This window comes from Lissotriton vulgaris, chromosome 6, assembly GCF_964263255.1.
Source record: "Lissotriton vulgaris chromosome 6, aLisVul1.2, whole genome shotgun sequence".
Taxonomy (NCBI): domain Eukaryota; kingdom Metazoa; phylum Chordata; class Amphibia; order Caudata; family Salamandridae; genus Lissotriton; species Lissotriton vulgaris.
Window position 1 is genome coordinate 1,171,385,164 of NC_141694.1, and position 22,313 is coordinate 1,171,407,476.

Genomic DNA, 22,313 nt, shown 5'->3' on the forward strand with positions numbered 1-22,313 from the left:
CAAATTTACCCAAAGTGTCTTTAAAAACATCAGGAAAGCATTTTTTTGTATTTTCTACAAACAAAGAATTATCTTCAGCATCGCAAATACTTAAAACATAAGGTTCTCCCAAGTAGACTGGAGGGTTTGCATTGGGATCAAGTTTAATGCCGAGTAGGCGTTGATGTGGCCAACTAAAAATAGCAACGCCTTTGGTGGCGACATAAACTTTCCCTTTAGCAAAACGATCAGCAACTTGAAAATCAGCCCAGAAGAAGCCTTCGATATTTATTCTCTTACCAGTGTAACCCCCTGGAGATATGTCGGAGGTCAATAATTTTCTATCCCCCCAGAGACTTTTAAACAGATTCAAACCAATGATGGAGTACCATGAACAAGAATCCATCATTAAAAGGATAGGCTGGTTATCAACTAAAATGGTAAAAGAGGGAAATTCTTTCTGTTCTGAGTCATCAACAGATAGAATACAATTAAAGCTTTGTAAAACTTCTTCTTCTTCTTGGGAGATGTAATTGACTCTTTGAGAAGAACGACAGACGTTTGAAAAATGTCCTTTTCTTTTACATTTTACACAGACTCTATCCCAAGCTGGACATCCTCTATAATTTCCAACATGGTTAGAGCTACCGCACCTGTAACAATAAATATTTTTCCTGTAGGAGAATTTATTTTCAGCAATAGTTTTATTCTCAACAACTTTCTTCTCATTGTCTTTTTTGGGAAATGACTTGTTGGAACTGGATGAAAAATTTTGATTTCTTATTAATGCGACTTCAGTTTCAGTGACTTGAGACTTGGGTGGTTGACCTCTGATTTCTGAAACAAACAATTCGGATTGCTCAATGCCTTTAGCTATATTGATGACAGAGCTTAAAGAAGATTCTGTACCTAACCAGAGTCTTTCTTGGATTTTCTTACTCTTGGTGCGCATCATAATCTGATCTCTGAGCACTTGTTCGTAAGAGATGGTCTCAAAAGCACAAGAACAAGCTAGAGATCTTAAAGCAGAAACATAATCCTCGATAGATTCATCCTGTTTTTGAATTCGGGAATAAAATTTAAAACGTTCCATAACTGTATTTATCTTCCTTCCAAAACGAATTTTCATTTGTGCACATGCTTTTTCAAACACATCTAAGTCTCCAGCATCATCAAGTGATGGAAGATTGTCGAATTCTTTAATGCCAGCTCCACCAAGACAGTGTCTGAGAAGAGCTAATTTGCGTTTAGCGGAGCACCCATCTTTCTCTAACACCTCAACATAGGCTAAGAACATAGGATGCCATAAATCCCATTCAATATTAGGATCACCAGCATTTTGTAAGAAATGAGGTGGCGCAGCAATGTTGGACATGTTTAAGTAATTTTTGTAACTGGGATAGTCTGGAAGATGGTGGTAAAAATGAGAGAGAAAAAAAAAAAAATAAAAATAAATGTAAGATTATATTCCAGTACCTTAATGTCAGTGAACAGCAGGAAAATGAATCCGCTTGAAAAACGAGGCAAAACGAAGGAGATATGAGGAAAAGAAGAGCGTCTTCGTGAGCACTGTTTTCCGATGTAAAATGTAAATAAACAAAATGGCGGCACGTTGTGACGTCAGACGTCTCAAGGTTGAAGGTGATACCCACAATGCAGCGGAGTTCCCACAATGCAGCGGAGTTCCGAGGGATCGGAGAACGAAGATGGAAGCTTTTGAATGTTGCTAGGCGCTTCTGAGTTGCCTAGATGCTGCGAGTGCAGGCAGAGCGGGTGCAGAGATTCCACGCGATTCAAAAGATGCGTGCAACTGAATCTAATACCCGGTAAGAGCAATAATCGCCAAAAATGAAAAATAATTGTAGAACTCACGGGTCGCTTTCTTGCATCAGAGAATGGCACCATTTAAAGTCAAGTTCAGCGGTGTAGAGCTGTAGGCAGGAAACAAGCTTCCAGAAACAAGAGTGAACGTTGTCATTAAAAGAAGTCTTTATCTTGAAAGTAGTAGCTGTAGGTACCCAGTCGTCGCCAGAAATTATGTAGTAATTCAATCCAAACGCAGGTTCTGAGTTACAGCTTTTAATGAAGGAATGACTACTTGACATCCACAAGTAGAAACAGGCAGTTAACCCAGGAGCAGCTCACAGCAGAATGAGCTCAAGACACAGCAGCATTCTAAGTGACATCAAAGGTTCTAGAAATGACATCAAATAGGAATACTACAGAGATGACAATCCAGCGGCTGGAGCTCTGTTGTCATAAACACTGCAGGCCCCTCACCCCCAAATGGGGTGGTGTGGGGGCATCATTGTTTTACTGCAGTGCTCACGCTCCATCAAAGGCATTTCACAGACAGACCATGTCTTGCATAGGTTGTTAGGCATTTTTGACAATGAATAGCACCTGAAAGTTGACAGAGGGTTATACCAAGGACTAGGTGTACTCTTCCTAAAGGTGTAGCTTTTGTTCATCAACAATTTGCAAACCTTGTATATGGCTATTACATTTTAGAGGAGAGTGAATTGAGATGAGTTATAACAGTCGAGTCAGCTCCTGGCTATGCTGCGATGATGTGATGTGTGGTGACTGTGATGTCACGTGGAATTGTAAAGGAGAGAACGTTCTAGGATGGAAGATAAAAGTTTTTTTTTTTAATATTTCTTTTTATTTGAGAAAAACAAGCAAGGCAAATACGATACATAGGAAAGTGAAGACTGTACGAGGGTGAAGCATCATATCTTCAAATGGTACGAATGAACGAAACATTGAGGGGGGAAAGAGGACACAGAGGAACATCAAAAATACACAATAAAATGAATAGGTCAGGGGGAGAGTGGGACATCAAGGACCTCGGCAAATGGTGGTACACATATATCCCCTCTATATCTATTCCAAGGGCCCCAAATCCTGTTCCATTTCCGGGGGCGTCCCGAGCCAAGTACACTGTTTTTTCTCGGAACATACACCAATCCATATTTTTAACCCACAATTCAAGAGTAGGAGGCTTCTGTGACCCCCACAACTGTGCAATGTTCTGTTTGGCAATCATGGCCCCTAGAGCCACCCACTGGGTTTGTGTCACATTATGATCAGTAGGGTTGGAAGTCACGAGCCGGCCAGTGGGACCTAGCCACTTGCCTGATCCGCGCTTGACTCGCGCTGCTCGCACTGCTCTCCGCGCTCTTAGCGCACATTTAATTCATTTTTAAAAATCCATTTTTAATTATTTGTGGCATACGACTAACCTTTTTGTTGTGCAGGTTGCCGCTATCTTTCATCCTGGACAGCCGCCCTCGCAGGAGATTAATTCCCGCCGGGTCGCGCTGTTTGGCCGCCATATTGGGTGAGGACGCTGAGCAGGCGAGCGGTGCAGCGCTCGGCCCCTCACGACCTCAGCCCATAAAAACCATTGTGCTGCCCCTCATGACTGGTTGGAAGTCACGAGCCGGCCAGTGGGACCTAGCCACTTGCCTGATCCGCGCTTGACTCGCGCTGCTCTCCGCGCTCTTAGCGCACATTTAATTCATTTTTAAAAATCCATTTTTAATTGTTTGTGGCATACGACTAACCTTTTTGTTGTGCAGGTTGCCGCTATCTTTCATCCTGGACAGCCGCCCTCGCAGGAGATTAATTCCCGCCGGGTCGCGCTGTTTGGCCGCCATATTGGGTGAGGACGCTGAGCAGGCGAGCGGTGCAGCGCTCGGCCCCTCACGACCTCAGCCCATAAAATGGCGCCCCTTTACAGGGAGCGCAGCGGACGGGCGCAGCGGGCACGCCGTCAGCGCGCCGAAGTCGCGCCTAAGTCCAGCCTGTCTGCGCCCGTCCGCGGCTGGACGGGCCCAGGGGCTAGGGATGCTGCCACTCCTATATTTTACTCTCCCTTCGCTCTTAAGTGCCTACACGCCTGTGCCAGCCCTCTCTCCCCCGACACCTGGACTCGTATCACGTCACTCGGCATTGCAGGCACCCCTTTCCCTCATCTTGCGCCGACGCCAGCACTCATTGCTCCGGCTCCTACCGAGTCACAGATTCGGGTTTTATATCTGAACACCCGCTCTATGGTCAAGCACCAAGCCGACATTCTGCAATTACTTCTGACTGAAAGTCCTGATGCCCTACTGCTATCAGAGACCTGGCTCACTGACGATTCACTCCCCGACATCTTGGCTGCGCTACCCCCAGACTACTTTCTGCTGAATACCAACCGATCAGGGGGTCGCACCGGGGGAGGGGTGGCGGCGGTAATACGCAAGGATCTCAAGATTATTGCCTCCGCGGCCATGACTTTACCGGAAGTGGACACCCTGGTCCTCCGCCTCGGGACTGAGGTAGGTGCAGTCACTCTTATGGTACTCTATCGTCCCCCCCACTCTATGCCGTCTTTCCCCTCATCTTTCATCGATCAGCTGACCAACATCGCCACCTCCTCCCCCCGCATCGTCATCATTGGTGACTTTAATTACTGGTTTCAGCACGAGGACGCCGGCCCGCATGCTTCCGAACTGTTCGAGGGTCTCTCGAGCCTGAACTTTATTCAACTAGTCAGGTCCACCACCCATAAGGGTGGCCACATCCTCGATCATATTTGGACCCATGGGGTCAAGTCCTCTCGCCCACTAATAACACCTTGTGTGTGGTCGGATCACTCTCTGAACGACACCACAATCTCGGCGGTTGGCCAGATCAGGGTCCCCCCCGCGGGAGGTCGGCACTGCCCGTAAGTGGAAGGCTGTCGATTCCCCCAAACTGCTGGCTCACCTGTCCCAAACTTGTCCCCTGCTATCCAATGACACTGGTACCGATGAGCTTTATGGGCTTGTGGCAGACTGGCTCACGACAGCCAGTGACATCTTTGCTCCCCTAACTAAGTTCCCTCAATCTCGGCACAGCAATTCCCATAAATGGTTTACCCCCAATCTTAAAACCCTCCATTTGGAACTTCGTCAACTTGAGCGTAAGTGGAGGAGAGACTACTGCCCTCTAAGTAGAGATGCCTATGTGGTCGCCCGCAATAGGTACAAACTTGCCATCCTCGCAGCAAAAAAAGCTTACGCTTCGGGAAAAATCTTATCTGCCCCCTGCAAGTCCAAAGAAATTTTCAAAGTTTTTAATGAATTCACCTCCGATCCTAGGACGCTCCCAACTCAGGCCCCCACACAGGAAGCATGCAACACTCTCAGCACCTTTTTTATCGAAAAAATTGTATTGATCAAGGACACCATTCCAGTCACTCTTCCTGGCGCTGGATCTGTTTCCCCCCCCTACAACACTTCTTCACTCACACAACTTCCTCTTCTAGACCCTACTTCTCTGGCCACTCTTGCCACCCGCATTAAGTCTGGATCCCCAGACGACTGTTGCCCCCCTTCCATACTCCGGGACATCTGCCATTCTCTACCCGACTGCATTCTCACCCTGCTAAACTCTTCTCTTTCTTCCGGTACGGTGCCTGGCTCCTTCAAGGAGGCCGTGCTGGTGCCCCTTTTGAAGAAGCCAGGGGCTGATCCCGCCGTCCCGGCGATCTACCGTCCTATCTCCCTCCTACCTTTCTTTTCTAAAATCCTGGAAGCCCACGTCACCACCTGTCTCTCACAATTTATCGAGAGCTCCAACTTTCTCGAGGCTAACCAGGCCGGCTTCAGACCCGGCCACTCTACGGAGACAGTGATCTTGGCCGTGCTGGACGCCCTGAGAGACGGCGTTGACAAGGGTACCCCCCAGGCCTTGGTATTATTAGATCTGTCAGCCGCTTTCGACACGGTGGATCATAACATCCTCCTCCACCGTGTCGAGCAGGCTGGCATCCAAGGCCTGGCGCTGGCCTGGGTCAAATCCTTCCTGACCGGCAGGTCTCAGACCCTCAGCCTGGGCACTTTCAGGGCTCCTAGGGAGCACTCGCCCTGCGGGGTCCCCCAGGGTTCTTCCTTATCCCCTCTTCTTTTCAATCTTTATCTTCGACCCCTTCTCTTTTATCTGAGGCAGTGGGACGTCACCGTGTTTAACTAGGCGGACGACCTGCAACTCATTTTCTCTCTTAACTCCCCCTCTGCTATTCCCAACTTTCGGGCAGTCATGTCCCACATTCTCCAGTGGATGGGCCACAACCAGCTAAAATTGAACCCCGGTAAGACGGAGCTCCTCCTTCCCGGTAGGAGCGCCACCTTCTGGGGGCCACAATTCTGGCCGGCGGAACTTGGCCCCTCTCCCACCCCCGTGGCCTCGGTGAAGAGTCTGGGGGTCACAATTGACTCCGGTCTATCCCTTGGGCCGCAGGTGGGGACGGTGGTCTCGTCCTGTATCTACCAGCTGCGCAGGATCAGGAAAGTGGCATACCTCCTTACACCTGATGCCCTCCTACAAGTCATCATGGCCCTCGTCCTCTCCCGCTTAGATTTTTCAAACGCGATCTATCACGGTCTGCCTAAAACATCGGTGGCTAGACTTCAAGCGGTTCAAAATCAAGCGGCGAGACTGGCCCTAGGGATCCCGAAGTGGCAATCCGCCAGGCCCCTCCTTGCCAAACTTCACTGGCTCCCTGTCACCTCAAGGGCGGCCTTCAAGATCGGCTGCCTCATCTTCAAGTCGTTAGCTGGGCCCTGTCCCGCCTTTGTGAAATCTCTCATCAGACCCTACTGCCCATCCCGGAACCTGAGATCCTCTCATCTTCACTTTTTGACTGTTCCCTCTTACAAGCTCTGCAGATCTGGAGGCCGGAGATTTGCATACCTGGCCCCCAAGCTCTGGAACTCTTTTCCTTTTCCTCTTAAAACCTCTAACTCTCTGACCCTCTTTCGCAAGTCCTTAAAAACCTGGCTCTTCCCCCAATCTGGTTAGTCCCTCTGTCCCCTCTACTTCCAACCAGCGCCAGGAAACCCATGGTGTCAGTGCGCTCTATAAGCACCCCTTACAATACAATACAATACAATACAATAGGCTCCCAGACATTAAGTAAGCAACGCCTGGCTTCTGGTAAGAGGGCCACACCCGTGACCTCCTGCATTACCATATGTACTCTGTTCCAATAATCAGACACTTCCCGACATTCCCAGATGATAAGGAGGAACGTCCCCAGCTGACCACAACCCCTTCGGCACAGACCCATATCCGATAGTCCCATCCGAACCAAACGGGGACCCGTGACGTATACTCTACATAATATTTTAAGCTGCACCAATCTCAATCGCGCTGGAATCGCGACCTCCTTAGGAGAGGAGATCGCCGACTGCCAATCCTCATCATCGAGCTCGAGGCCGTCACCGGTCCATTGATCCCGCAACTGCAATAAAAGGTCTGCTCTATGATTAATCAATTTTTTGTACACTAGGGATATGGTGCTATCAGGCAGATGACCATCCAAGATACGGTCCTCTAAAGGGGTAGATTCCGGAATCTCTTCCCCTTCCGAGAAAACGGAAGTCAAACCATGTCTAATCTGGGCATAACCAAAGTATTCCGCCCATCCCAATTCATACTCTGTCTGCAGGGCCGCAAATGATTTAACCTGTCCTTTCACCCATATGTCTCCGACCCTGGAGATACCAATAAGATCCCACTTGTCGAACCCTTTAGTGTTCCACAGTTTGCCAAACCGATCAGAGCTGAAAAGTGGGGTAGCCCGAGTTAAGCGGTCCTTCCACCCTAAGGAACTGGTAGCATCACGCCAGACCTGCACCGTAGTTCTAGTTGGACCCGTCAAGGTCTTCATCACCAATTTAGAATATAGCGCTCTATAGTAATTGCCACCAGGTAGTAACCACCTATCCATGGCAAAACCAGGATTCAACACGGGTCCATACATACCATGGTTGATGGCTGCCAACTGAGACGCCCAATAATATCTCTTGATATCAGGGAGGGCAATGCCCCCATCATACCATGGGAGCGTTAATTTAGCTAGTGCAATATGCGGTCTACCTTCCCATAATAAGTTCCTCTGCAAATCCTCCACCAAACTAAAGTATCTAGCCGGAACAATATCTAGCGTGTTCTGAAGGGCATACAGAAAGCGAGGAAGCAACATCATTTTAAAAAGAGCCGCCCGTCCAAGCATGGACAATGGAAGTTTTCGCCAACCCTCAACGTCTCGCTTTAATCGAGTCAAGGGAGGGAGAAGATTCCTCTCGTACCGAATCATAGGGTCAATAGAAATATAGATTCCCAGATATGTAAATCACTCCTGTGCTATTTGAATAGGACAGTTACGGGGCAAGGTAGGCATCTCTCGCCACTGAGGGCATAAACATAGGATTTCGCCCAATTAATAACCAAGCCCGAGTTCCTTCCAAAGGAGGCCAGAACATCGCAGAGTACCATTGCACCACTGCATTTTTTCTCCCCTGAGGCGGAAGCCGGGGGTTTCTCCTGCTATCCCTGTGTCAGTTTATTGAATTTACGCCTGCCGGTAAATACATGTTTTTAAATGCTGTAAATATCTTAATTATTCATTTTTACCTCACCTGCACTTCAGGTTTCTCGTGTGTGAGATTACATCACACCGAGGCTTACATACTAGATTTGCTTGTCACGGCGCAGCCGAGTAAGGTGCTGATGCCGTGACTCTGACACTATAGCCGCCATCTTACTGGGAGGTGAGGGTTGCGGTCCAGCTGCTGGACGCCTTCCGCCCTCCTCCACCCGGTATAAAGGAACCATGTTTTCCCGTCCGCGCAGCGGGCGCGCTGGCGGCGCGCCGGCGGCGCGCCAAAGGCAAGCCCGTCTGCACCCGTCCGCTCCGGGACCGGGCCCAGGGCCGGATTTTCTGGTTCTAATGATCCCGGTTCCATTATTCAATATACCCACACCATGTTGCATAAATTGTGCCCCCCTAATACCAGCAATTGCTGTAGGATTGACCCGACCCTTGCACCACTCTCTTCCTTGCACCACTGTTCCCAGTGTAATGCTATCAAACCTTTGGTGACAAACACACCCAAATATAGGAATAATAATATTTCAAAGACTATTGCGGTTGCACTTATAAACGTTCGTTCCCTTGGCAAGCATAGACAAGACATAGCAGACTTGATAAAGGACAGGAACATTGACGTCCTGTTCCTGACCGAGACATGGATGGACAGCACATCTGACCCGGATTTAGTGGTTGCTGTCCCTTGTGGTTTTAAAGTCTATAGACAAGACCGGCAGCGTAAAAAAGGGGGCGGGTTAGCTATTATTACCCGTGACTCCTACGCTGTTAGGATGTCCCTGATTCTTTCATCCACCTGTGAGGCGATGCAATTCGCTATAAAACTTTCTCCTTCCGATAATCTAAAAGGATTACTTATATATAGACCACCTGGAGCACGGTCAGAATTCCTATCAGATTTTAACACCATCCTAGAACCCTAGCTATAGAAAAATCTCTTATGGTATTGGGAGATTATAATTTTCATCTGGAGAAGTTAGAAGATAGAGACACTTTTTCTTTTTTATCCAGCATGAACACCTTTGGGCTTTCTCAATTGGTTAAATCCCCCACGCATGATGGTGGTCACACCTTGGATGGCATTTTTTCAAACCTTGTTGGTCTTCGTATTACGGATAGCCTGCCACTAACCTGGTCAGACCATCATGCTATTTGTGGCACAATCACTATCAACGAGTACCCTCTGCCAACAAACCTGTGCCCAATCGGGAACCATTCAAGGCTTGGAAAGACATAGATAGTTCTATCTTAAAATCTTGTCTGTCCAACTCACTGCCCATACTATCAAACGATCCCAACTTAGCTACCAAGCAATTTCAGGATTGGCTGGGCGCTGCCACTAATTCGCTTGTACCCCTTAAACACATCACAAGAAACAGACTGAATCCTTCCGCTCCTTGGTTTACTGAAGAGCTCAGGGACCAGAAACAACGTTGTCGGAATAGGGAGAGGCACTGGCGGAAGTCATATAGCGAAGAAAGCAACATTCGTTATAAGGAGATGCTAGTCAAGTATAAAGCAATGATCATCGAGGCTAAGAAGAGATACTTCAGTGAACGGATTGAATCAGCTAAAAATTCCACTAAACAGCTTTATGACACCACTAAGTATTTAGCTGGTTTCGCTCCAGATCTAAACCCTCCCCCCTCTCAATCTTTCTGTGATGCTTTGGGAAACTTTTTTTATACTAAGGTTAATGATATTTACTCTGCTTTCTCGGCTAATACCAAGACCAATAACCCGGTAACAACTACTTATCCCACGCCACCTGTTACTTTATTCACACAGTTTAATGATATTACTGAGGCTCAAACAGGGGCTCTTATTTCTTCGATCAAAACTGGATCAGCTTTAGATCCATGCCCTTTTAAAATTCTCCCTCCGGTAATGGATGTCCTAGTACCAGCCATCATGCACATTTGCAACGATATGTTCAGATCAGGAATCTACCCGGATATCCTGAAAAAGACCCTCCTTAAACCCCTTTTAAAAAAGCCACATCTCGATATGAATGACATGAAAAACTACTGGCCAATAGCCAGCCTTCCATTTCTGGCTAAAGTAGCAGAAAAAGCGATGAACCAACAGCTATCACAATTTATCGAGGAACATCAATTACTGGATAATTCCCAATATGGCTTTCGCAAGTACCACGGTACTGAAACCGCCCTGATCAAAGCGGCGGATGACATCAGAGTCATCCGAGACCAAGGAGGAACAGCAGTGTTGGTGCTTCTCGATCTTTCGGCTGCTTTCGACACTGTCGACCATTTGACTTTGGTCGAGCGTGTCGAAAATGGGCATCCAACAAACAGCAAAAAATCTATTGGCCTCTTTTTTGGCAGATAGAACTCAGGCTGTTACTCTGGGATCTTTCCAGTCGTCTAACTTGTCTCTGCCGTGTGGGGTTCCTCAAGGCTCATCCCGGAGTCCGACACTTTTTAACATCTATGTGTCGGACCTAGCCAATACTATTCGAGCAAATGGGATGAGCCTTACCTCATACGCTGATGACACCCAGTTAGTCCTGTCTATTAAAAACAATGGACACAAGATCGCCAAGAGCTTTCAAGAAGGTATGTTGGCAATCGGAGATTGGATGGCTTCTCATTGTTTAAAGCTTAATTCCGAAAAGACGGAGGTACTCATCTTTGGACAGCTCATACCTAGCTGGTCATTAGATTGGTGGCCTGCGTCCTTCGGAACATTGCCTATACCCACCTCCAAAGTAAGAAATCTGGGAATAATTTTCGACGATCAGCTCAACTTTGTCGCCCACGCCAATCAAGTAGCTTCTTCGGCGTTCCATAAACTACGCCTAATAAAGAAAATCATCCCTTTCCTCCCTGAAAGTGCCGGAAAAACTTTGGTTAGTTCCTTGGTCCTTTCCACCTTGGACTATTGCAATGGACTCTTATCCAGTGCCCAGAGTAGGGTACTGGATAAAATGCAAATAATACAAAATGCGGCAGCCGGACTATTGGCCAGAATTCCCAAACATAAGTCTGCCTCAGATACTATCAGAAAACTTCACTGGCTTCCCATTAGAAGCAGGGTCAAGTTTAAAGTTCTCTGTATAGTATATACAGCTCTGCACAATCAGGGACCTCAGTTCCTCAGAAATCAATTGATCCTTTACGGGCCCTCCAGGGTACTGCGTTCTGCCACTCGTAACAACTTAGTGGTGCCTCGCACTAGGACTGTCTCTTGGGGGAGACCGGCGGTTCCTGGTGTCAGCCCCGAAACTGTGGAACACCCTGCCTCAGTCAATTCGAACCTGTACTTCCCTTTGGGCCTTTCGTAAACAGTTAAAAACTTGGCTGTTTAATCAGTAATTCTCTAGTTCACGCACAATCAGTGGAGAATATGATGCAGCTGTTCACAGCGCCGAGACGCCTTCGGGCCATTGTTTGCGCTTTATCAAATTTCATAAAATAAATAAATAAATACATTTCTTGGGGGAGGTCAAATACAGGAGAATGTCGTCCGCATACAAGGAAATACGATCCTCGAAGTGCGGCGACCAATAAATGCCCCTCATCGAGGGTTCCCATTGGATCCACGCCGCGAGGGGTTCGAGAGCTAACGCAAATAAAAGAGGAGATAATGGGCAACCCTGACGAGTACCTCGCCCGAGACAAAACGGCTCCGATACGCGACCATTAACTACAATCTGGGCAAGAGGGTCTGCATATAGAAGGCGCACCCAACTGATGAAATCGGAACCGAGACCAAATTTAGTTAGTACCGCCCACAAATACGGCCATTCCACCGTATCGAACGCCATTGTTGCGTCCAACGACGCTAGAATGGCCGGTTCACGCAGCGTTGAGGCCCTAGCAAGGACCCCATGAAGACGCCTAAGATTGAGTGCCGTGTTTCTGTGTGGAATAAAGCCAGATTGATCTGGGTGTACCAAATTGCTAATAACCTTTATCAGCCTATTAGCCAACAATTTAGCTAAAATCTTAGGCTCAGAGTTCAACAGAGAGATCAGTCGAAACGAGGTACACCTGTTCTTCGTTTTTCCCTCCTTATGAATTACGACTATCGAAGCCAATCTCTGACTACGGGGGAGAAGACCACGGTCCCGGGACTCCAGAAACATGTTTCTTATGTACGGAGCAATCCTATCCGGTTGCAGCTTATATAACTCAATCGGTAGACCATCCGGGCCCATCGCTTTACCTGAATTCAGGGAGCGCATTGCCAATGCCACTTCGTCAGCGGTAATCTTACTATCCAGGAGGTCCCGGTCCTCTACAGACAAACACAGGAGCGTGATGTCTCGCAACAACAAACATGAATCTTTGCCCGGTCTATCCGACACGGAGGAGTAAACAGAACGAAAATGTTTGGCGAAGCTTGCCACTATTTCTTGCGGATCAGTCACCAGAGTTCCGGCCTCCATCTCAATTTCGGAACCACACGACTAGCTCTGTCCAACCATGCGATCAATTTACAGCTTTATCACCAACATCATAAATACGCCCCTGTTGTTCACGACTAAGAGCCCTCGCACCATCCGTTACCAACATTCTATAATCCGACTGCTTTAATTGCAGGACATGCAATCTGGAGGGGGTAACCTCCTGCTCTAATTCCGATTCCAACACAGCTATCTCCGATTCCATTATAACTACATCCTTTTCCTTCTGTCTCTTAACACCGACTATCAAAGAGAGAGCCTGACCTCTAATCAGTGTCTTAAAAGCCTCCCATAACGATACAGAGGAAGAGACCGAACCCTCATTCTCTCGAAAATAGTGGTCCAGTGCCTTAATCAGTGAACTACGAGTCTTGGGATTCCGAAGATACCAGGGGTTGATGGGAGCCACCCTTCCCCCAGATCCAGATGCTAGTTCAAACCAAAACCAAAGTGGGGAGTGATCGGAAATACCACGAGCCATATGTCCGACCTCAGCAACATAGGACGCCTGTGCAGCTGGCACTAACATGTAATCTATCCTGGAAAGACTACCATGGGCACCAGAGTGAAAGGTGTATTGTCGTTGAGTAGTGTGTAGCAACCTCCAGCAGTCCACTAGGCCCATTGTGTCAATGAAGTCCGGCAACCAACCCCGAGCCCCCGTGAGAGCCCGAGGTGGGTGCCTGTCTAATTCTCCAGATAACACTGCATTGAAGTCACCCCCAGAATCAGAAACCCTCCCGGAAGATCTAATAGAGCCCTTCCCAGATCAGCAAAAGTCATAGATTGCAGGCCAGGAGGAACATACACAGACACAAGGGAAAGCACACGGCCCTCCCATCTTCCGGAAACCGCAACATAGCGGCCCCTCTCATCGAAGACCGAGGATTCTATTACAAATGGAAAGGAGTTCTTAAGGAGAATTCCAACCCCCCGGGACCCAGACGAGAATCCCGCATGGGCCACCAGACGGTATCCCTTTCTATTCATGGCGTGACATGTATTACCCACTAAATGAGTTTCTTGAAGCAGAACTACATCCGGAGAGTGTCACTTCAAGAGTTGCAACACCACTCCACATTTGATCTTGTCCCCCAGCCCATTCACATTCCAACTCATCTACCTCAACCCCCTACCCCCATCATGAAACAGTATGAAAACCCATCTCCCCCCAAGTCCTTCACATCCATGAAAATGTCTTGCAATATAGTGCCTTGCTGGAACACGAAACTGAAAAACAACACCTCCCCACATCCCCTCCCCAAATCCCCTCCCCAAACACCCCGTTACAACACCCCCCACCCTGCACCCCTGCTTACGACCATAAAGCCACCCCAACTCACAGTGTGCTGTCGCCCCCACATCTACAAAAAGAAAGGTATGGAGGAGAAAGACCCTCCAGTAACCTAACCACTCCCATATACAGTCAGCACAAAACTACACTCTGGTTCAGAACCATACAATTCGAAGTGGGCCAGCAAAATGTCTAACCAGTCGGCCACCACTTTGGGTTTATCAAAGAAGTAGGTCCTTTCATTATGTTCAATCCTCAGCTTGGCCGGAAAAGGCATAGCATATCTGAGGCCCATGTCCCGCAGTCTCCTTTTCACCCCCAGAAAACGGAGTCTTTGTTTTTAAACCGCCTGTGTGAAGTCCGAATAAAAGCTGATAGTTGAATTCTCAAACTTCAGGGGTCCACTTGCTCGAGATGTCTGGAGGATAGCATCTCTATCTTCAAAATTAAAAATCCGTGCTATAATAAGCCTCGGCAGGGCGCCCACTTTCGGTCTTCCACCAGGCACTCTGTGTGCTCTTTCCACAGTGAAGAACTTACTCAGGCCCTTGGGCTTTAGATGGTTCATGATCAGGTTTTCAATGAAAAGACCAGCCTTTTGCTCCTCCGCCTTTTCCGGAACACTGATTACACTGACATTGTTCCTTCGGGCCCTCCCTTCAAAGTCCTCAAGGCGGCGGACAACAGAGTCGTTCGGGGCCCTCAAGTTCTGCATCTCTGTCTGTAATTCGACGACGTCATCAGTTAGACTCGTTGTCTTAATGTCTAACGATTTGACCTTCTCGTTTGTCTTTGCGAGGTCCGTGCGGATAAGATTGACATCAATAGCCACCGTATCCAATTTATGCGCCAGGGTCTCCATCTGCTTACCGAGGGACGACCTGATACCGTCAATGGCGGACATAACATCCTGCAGAGTCAACTCAGTCGCCGGAGCCGAGGAATCCTTCGCTTCCTCCTGCGACTTGCCAAATCCGCTGGGCGACCCCTTAACCTGGGCATATCGGTCCATGACATTGGACTGGGTATATCCACCCCTCCTGGTTTTTAACTTCTGCTTGTCCCCCTCCGGTTTGCTCGCCATTTCAAAGCACTCACCGGTCAGTGTCCAAGCCGGGAGAGCTGGTCTCCAATACTGCAGGCAATAGATGAGGACTTTATGCCAGGCTGTGCTCCCAATGTCTATTATTTGCCCAGTTGTAAGGGACCGAGATTGTGAAATGGCCCCCGAGCGATACACTCAAATCAGCCCAGGCAGAAGTGTCCCCAAGGCCAATGCACGAAACGTCGTATATTGTCCAGGATACGCCGACACCGCCCAGGGGCGAGAGCCGCAGCAACAATGAAGCGTCTTCCGAGTCTAGAATGGTCCAAATGCCAAAAACGAAAGTGAAAGTGTAGCCGGACCGGGCTCCCTTGCTGAGCCTTGCCGCTGTTGTTCAATTACACCCCGGGCACCATGCCAACTCTAGCACCGGGTCTTTAGGAGATACAGGCCCTAAACTTCACCACATCACAACTCCAGCCTCCGGGGTCCGATCGGAACGCAGTTTTTAGCTTTCAGGTCTCCTGTGGTCCATCTACCCAGAGATGTCGACAGCTGACCGGATCAGTGACAGGATATATGCGGGAGGGTACGAGGGTCTCGGGAGCCCCTTGCTCACGAGGCCATCTTGGATGTGGTCGAAGCTCCTCCCGGAAAAAGGTTTTTCAAGGAATTACAGGGCAGTTACAGCTAGGATTAAAAGAAGTATGCAGCTGAAAAGGGAGCTCTAATAAACTTGTTATAATTATTAAACATGCTTTCTTGAGCCAGATTAACTTTATTATAATGGTGACGAAGGGAAGAACACAGGCTAAAGAATTGCTTTGAGCTGGATAACGAAGAAATTGTGGATCGTCGAGCTCAGTGCTGCATAGAGGTGCCTGAGGCTGTCTGAGAGTCGAGCTGATTCCAGTGTCACGGAGAAGAAAACCGCATATGCAGATAAAGAAAATAAAGCAAGCAGTGAGAGGAGCAGCTGTGTACTGTGCGTATGCGCAGAATGTGATGCAGACATTTTGGGTGCCATTTTAAGGTAAGGCAGTATTCTAACGAGCCCGTAAACAAATAAACGGAAGCACGAGGAAACAAAGTAAGCGTACATTTTATTTATCTATTTGGTGGAGAGCATGCTGGGTATAAATATAATTTGATGAACAGATGCACAGGGAGCCAGGGCATTTTGAGGTGCTGCACGAACATCGGTGGATCATGTCTGTTAAGCAATGTCACCGCTCAACTTATGGGACTCTTAGCAATGACTTGCAACGTGTCGATGGATCATCCAGTTCAGAGCAAATATCCAGAGTTGTTTGATGGTTTAGGCAAGTTTAAAGATAAAGCAATTACCCTGCATATAAATGAAGCAGTGAGGCCAGTGGCACAAACATATAGGAGAGTTCCAATTCATATACAAGCGAAAATAGAGAAAGCATAGAGTTGTTACTGGAATAAGATATAATTGAAAAAGCAACAGGTCCAACACCTTGGGTGTCGCCTATTGTGATTGTTCCAAATAAAGACACTGAGGACATTAGGATCTGTGTCGACATGAGAATTCTGAATACAGATATTGAAAGGGAAAGATATCCAGGTCCTCATTTAAATTTTATGATCAGTAACAATAGTGGGGATGTGCATTTTTCAACCTTGATTTATGTAAAGGATACCATCAATTGGAAATTGACAGTCAGTCAGTCAAAAAACTTTATTTACATTTGATATATGCATACAAGTACAGAATAAAAAAATTCTAATGCCATTTGATCATAAAAGGCTTTAAAATCAATTAATCATTTTTTTCCATTTAAAATAACGGTATTACAGGTAACCTTGTTTCTAAAAACTAACATGAATTCATTATAAAAGAAGATTGTTACCACATACAGTTGGGATGGCGCATCCCCCATAACAAGTCCAAGTAAGATATATAAAGCCGCAGTCTAATTAATTTTCCAAAAGTTAATTCATTCTAACTGAGGCCCGGAGTATCACAAAGATTCAAACTTTGTCTGCACATGTTTTTTTTCATCATTTCATACAGACACACTACGCACTGCATTCGTCTGACTTCAATCTGAGCGTGTGTTCTTATGATGCATGCTACTTAGTGATTTTAATTTTCTTACTGATGGTAGGTTAACCCAGCAAGTCCAGGAACCGCTTCAAGCCAACGGCGTGCTCATGTGCTGAAGTGCCAGGCAGATCAAGTGAGTGTGTCGAATTTTTGTAGGGAACTTTTCCTCACTCGCTGGTATGTCCTTTCTTCCTCTCTCTCTCTCTGAAAAATGACATACACTGGACAGTCTTTAGTTATAAAGTATATATTCTTCCCTTTAAAATACCCCTGTGAGATTCATTTACAAAGGGAAAAGCACATTTTATTCACCTACTCTCTAGTTTCCTTCACATTTCCGTGTCTTTTTCTGCCCACGACTTGCTTGATTTTCTAATTGTAATTGCATTTATATAGCACTTACGAGTACGACCCTCGGCAAGGCGTGGAAGCGCATTATGCCGGGCAGCACTCTGCTCGAGAACCCAGGGTGACTGATTAGTCAAGTTTTATTGGTTATCCTTACTTTTTGGGACTACTGCTAAATTCATATTCAGTCTAAAGAAGTGATAGAGAGCCTGAAATTTCTAGTTTCACAGGTAAGGGCAGTGTTTTTTTCGTGTAGGCCTTCTGAAAGGTAAATGAGTGACCGTGCTCAATAACGCCTACTTTCAAATTGCACAGGTTAAATTATAATTCCTCACGCCATCGTAGACAACATCTTTTTATAAACAACAAGCCAGGCAAACAGAGTGTGGTTTAATCACGGAAGACGCGGAAGCACAACACAGAATAAACATCTGCAAAGTAAACATAATGCCAGCAAGCAAGGCTCGGCGATGAAAACATACAACAAGCAGCGTTGTGTTTCATCATAGCACTGAGTTAAATGTAAGGACGTGGAATACAATGTCCCGTTGAGTCGCGGCTCGCAATATACTCACACGCGGAGGGGGGGAGGGCTGGGGGTATCGCACGGGAGTTAAGGGGGACAGTAAAATAATAATAAAAACCTACCTGACTGGGTCAGCGCCGCCTCTACCCTCTGCTCCCACGCCTCCTCTGCTAACAGGAACAGTCATGCTCCCTCAACTCCTGAGGCTCCTGTAAGCCAAAAACAACACTGCAATGGCAGCGTTGTGATTGGTGCGGAGTCCCGGACGGCGCCCAGCCGGGCACCAGTAGGGACGCCCTTTTCCCTATGTAGGCTACATAGAGAGAAAATGTAGAGTGCGCATGACTGCTTTGGTCGGCCCCAGGGCCGACCAAATCAGTATACTACTCAGAGTGGTGCAAGCCCCTCTTCCCCCACACGCCCCCCCAAATAGGCATACCACTGCATTCAGCTTTCTCACAGCGCGAGAAGCAGAAAATGTTCTGCTTCTTGCACTGCGAGAAAGCAGTGAGGCGGCACTCCAACGCCCTTCCGATAAAACAAAAATAAGGAGCCCAGACATCAGAGTAACGTATAATTTAACCAATCGCAAGCAGCAGGCAGGATTACACCCGCTATACCGTTTACTGAAGGTTATGCAGGCAGCTCGACCTAAAAACATAATCAACTTCAGAGCAATTGTTTACCGATATAACAGTTTAGGGTGGGTCTCTCAGTGAAACATGTGAATTCCAGGAATGGAAAAAAACAAAGCATATATCTTCAGTGTCTGCACACCCTACGTACTATAGTCCTTTCTTACTGCTTACTAATTAGAAGATCCCACTGAACATAAGCCCTATGAACATTTTTACTACATTTTCCAATAGGTGACATTTCTCTTCTAAATTCCTTGAACATGTCCATGCACAATTTGGATACAGAAGTGTAGTACATGGATCGCTTGAGCCTCGTGCTGACTGACAATAGATTTTGGGTCACACAGGCGATATAATAGGAGAAAAGGTGAGCATTTTCTGAACAATCTCTCACAAGAATACTCCTCTGCTTTGATTCTCTGGTTCAAATTTGATGCCACAATTAGATGTATTTCCTTTGGAAGACACACTCCTATTATGAACTGTAAAGACATCACACAAGTGTTCTGTATTCTACACTTGATTCAAGGGCTATCACCTCACTCACCAGTGTTTCCTTCTTCGTGTTCCACCTCTCTCTTGAAATGTGCTTGTTCTTTGTTGTTTGAATTTATTGAGTTCTTGTGTGTTAAAATTGGAACTTCTGTACCAGAGAGAAAATAAAACCAATATAGTTCAGACATTCTGTGTAATGCTTTTCATCACCAGACTCCCCAATTATCAGTCTGTGAACCCATATTATCAATGACAATACCATTAATAAAGGGGATAATAGAAATAGAAAGGAAGCCTTCTTCAATCATGTTCTACATGCGGAGGGAGATACATGCAAACGAATGATGTTTAACTCTTAGCTATAAATTACACAACAAATTGGAAAACCTCTTGGTAAGGATACAATTATGCCATGGTACTTATCTATTTTGCAGACAAGCATCATCTTATATTCTAATCTTCTTTCTCAAGGATATATGAAAATATATCTGATATGGGAATGAGATAGTGTGAAAATGTTAATATTGAAAAATACAATGACCAGATTTATGGCCCTGAGACTAGGCCCAGATTCCTGTTCTAAAAAAATGTACAACTTGCTTTATGACATTTTGTGAAATGTGTGAAATGTATAAAATGACGGCCAAAACCAATGTACTTTGAGACCGTCTTCGCCTGTTCTCCCGGCCGCTGCGTTTAATTAAACCAACTGTTCCTGTTTTGCCAAACGCCTCTTGTCTTTCATTTTTTCAAGGTAAATTCACATTCAAGCAACAAAACGGAAATATATATTGGTGTTGACCAAATCAAAAACTACTTCAGCTGAAACAAATTGGATAAGAGATGTGACATGAGAATTAGGTGTAAAAAATATGACACAGTCTGGTTTTGTTGTCGGTGAATGTAAGCAAAGAAGAGCATAAGCCACTCCTGCAGACAGTGACTGAATTTAGCCTCTTGGTGAATTCTAAATATTTACCATACACCTTTTTTTACCTTCTCAAAAGAGGTGGAAAATGTGTGCAGAAAGGTGCCCAGAAGAGCGAATGGGTAGAGTAATTACGGAACATGGATTAGACCCCATTCCAGGCCCCCACTTACTGTCCATCTCATAATGAGCGGTACAAAAGGGGGTGGTGATGGACGGAGCATCTGAATCAATCAAACACTCACACCCAGTCAAAAGATCTTGGTTTGATCCATCACAGTTCTTTAGCCCACTCTGCTACCCCAGTTCAGACATGGCTATATGCAAATCAGTCTGACCCTGTGCCTCATGGGAACAGTCCAGCCCGAACTGCCAAGCCATGTCTTCCCTGGACTGGAAACAAGCTTCCGAGGACCGGTTTCTGGCATTCCAGCCGTCTTCAGCCCGGCTTGCTTGAATCCAGTGGCAAAGTGAGCAAGGGACTCACGTCTGAGCATACCCTGCCACACTTATGGCGGTCAAAAGCGGTACAAAAGGGGGTGGTGATGGACGGAGCATCTGAATCAATCAAACACTCACACCCAGTCAAAATATCTGGGTTTGATCCATCACCGTTCTTTAGCCCACTCTGCGACCCCAGTGCAGACATGGCTATATGCAAATCAGTCTGACCCTGTGCCTCATGGGAACAGTCCAGCCCGAACTGCCAAGCCATGTCTTCCCTGGACCGGAAACAAGCTTCCAAGGACCGGTTTCTGGCATTCCAGCCGTCTTCAGCCCGGCTTGCTTGAATCCAGTGGCAAAGTGAGCAAGGGACTCACGTCTGAGCATACCCTGCCACACTTATGGCGGCCAAAAGCGGTACAAAAGGGGGTGGTAATGGACGGAGCATCTGAACCAATCAAAAACTCACACCCAGTCAAAAGATCTGGGTTTAATCCATCACCGTTCTTTAGCCCATTCTGCCACCCCAGTTCAGACATGGCTATATGCAAATCAGTCTGACCCTGTGCCTCATGGGTACAGGCCAGCCCGAACTGCCAAGCCATGCCTTCCCTGAACCGTTCCTCGGAAGCTGGTTTCCGGTCCAGGGAAGGCATGGATTGGCAGTTCGGGCTGGACTGTTCTCATGAGGCACAGGGTCAGACTGATTTGCATATAGCCATGTCTGAACTGGGGTGGCAGAGTGGGCTAAATAACGGTGATGGATCAAACCCAGATCTTTTGACTGGGTGTGAGTGTTTGATTGATTCAGATGCTCCGTCCATCACCACCCCCTTTTGTACCGCTTTTGGCCGCCATAAGTGTGGCTGGGTATCCTCAGACGTGAGTCCCTTGCTCACATTGCCACTGGATTCAAGCAAGCAGGGCTGAAGACGGCTGGAATGCCAGAAACCGGTCCTCGGAAGCTTGTTTCCGGTCCAGGGAAGACATGGCTTGGCAGTTCGGGCTGGACTGTTCCCATGAGGCACAGGGTCAAACTGATTTGCAAATAGCCATGTCTGAACTGGGGTGGCAGAGTGGGCTAAAGAACGGTGATGGATTAAACCCAGATCTTTTGACTGGGTGTGAGTGTTTGATTGATTCAGATGCTCCGTCCATCACCACCCCCTTTTGTACCGCATCTCATCATGAGGGCATGAAACATGTTGACCATTAATATAGACCCAAGCACAGCAGAGGCTCTATAGGTGACCACCTTTTTTCTTACATCAGAGTCAGGGACCATTATATCCTTGTGCCTGTTACATGTTTTAATCTTGACATCGACCATAGACATCATATTAAATACATTAATACATATAGTCTATAGTTGATTTTAACCCACTTTTTCTTGATCCACATATTCCAATCTTTTCAACCACTGACTGGATACTCACTTATTTGTCCAGTTTTTCCACCTGGCGATTTTCAAAAGATCTCCAGTAAAGTGCCCCCTTGAGGGGCATGTCGGGGATTGCAGTGTCAACCTGACATGGAGCAAGCCAGATGATAAATCATCTTGCCCTCGGGTGGGTGAAGGCAATTGTTCTTAAGAGCACATGTCCTCAGTAACCTCTCATAAGCTTTAAAGAGAGTTTCCTAGAGTTACGTACGGACCTGTATACTTTGTTGTATTTATATAGGAATTT

General features: G+C 46.8%; 1 protein-coding gene across 4 annotated transcripts in view; it reads right to left on the reverse strand.

Moving 5' to 3' along the window:
* Positions 1–22,313, reverse strand: part of LOC147708596 (uncharacterized) — a 174,286-nt gene that overhangs the window by 21,220 nt on the left and 130,753 nt on the right. For all 4 annotated transcript variants that reach the window (XM_086927274.1, XM_086927273.1, XM_086927272.1 and 1 more), the window contains exon 6: positions 19,306–19,401. In XM_086927274.1, the coding sequence (XP_086783400.1) occupies positions 19,306–19,401 (96 nt within the window). The remainder of the gene's footprint in view (positions 1–19,305; positions 19,402–22,313) is intronic.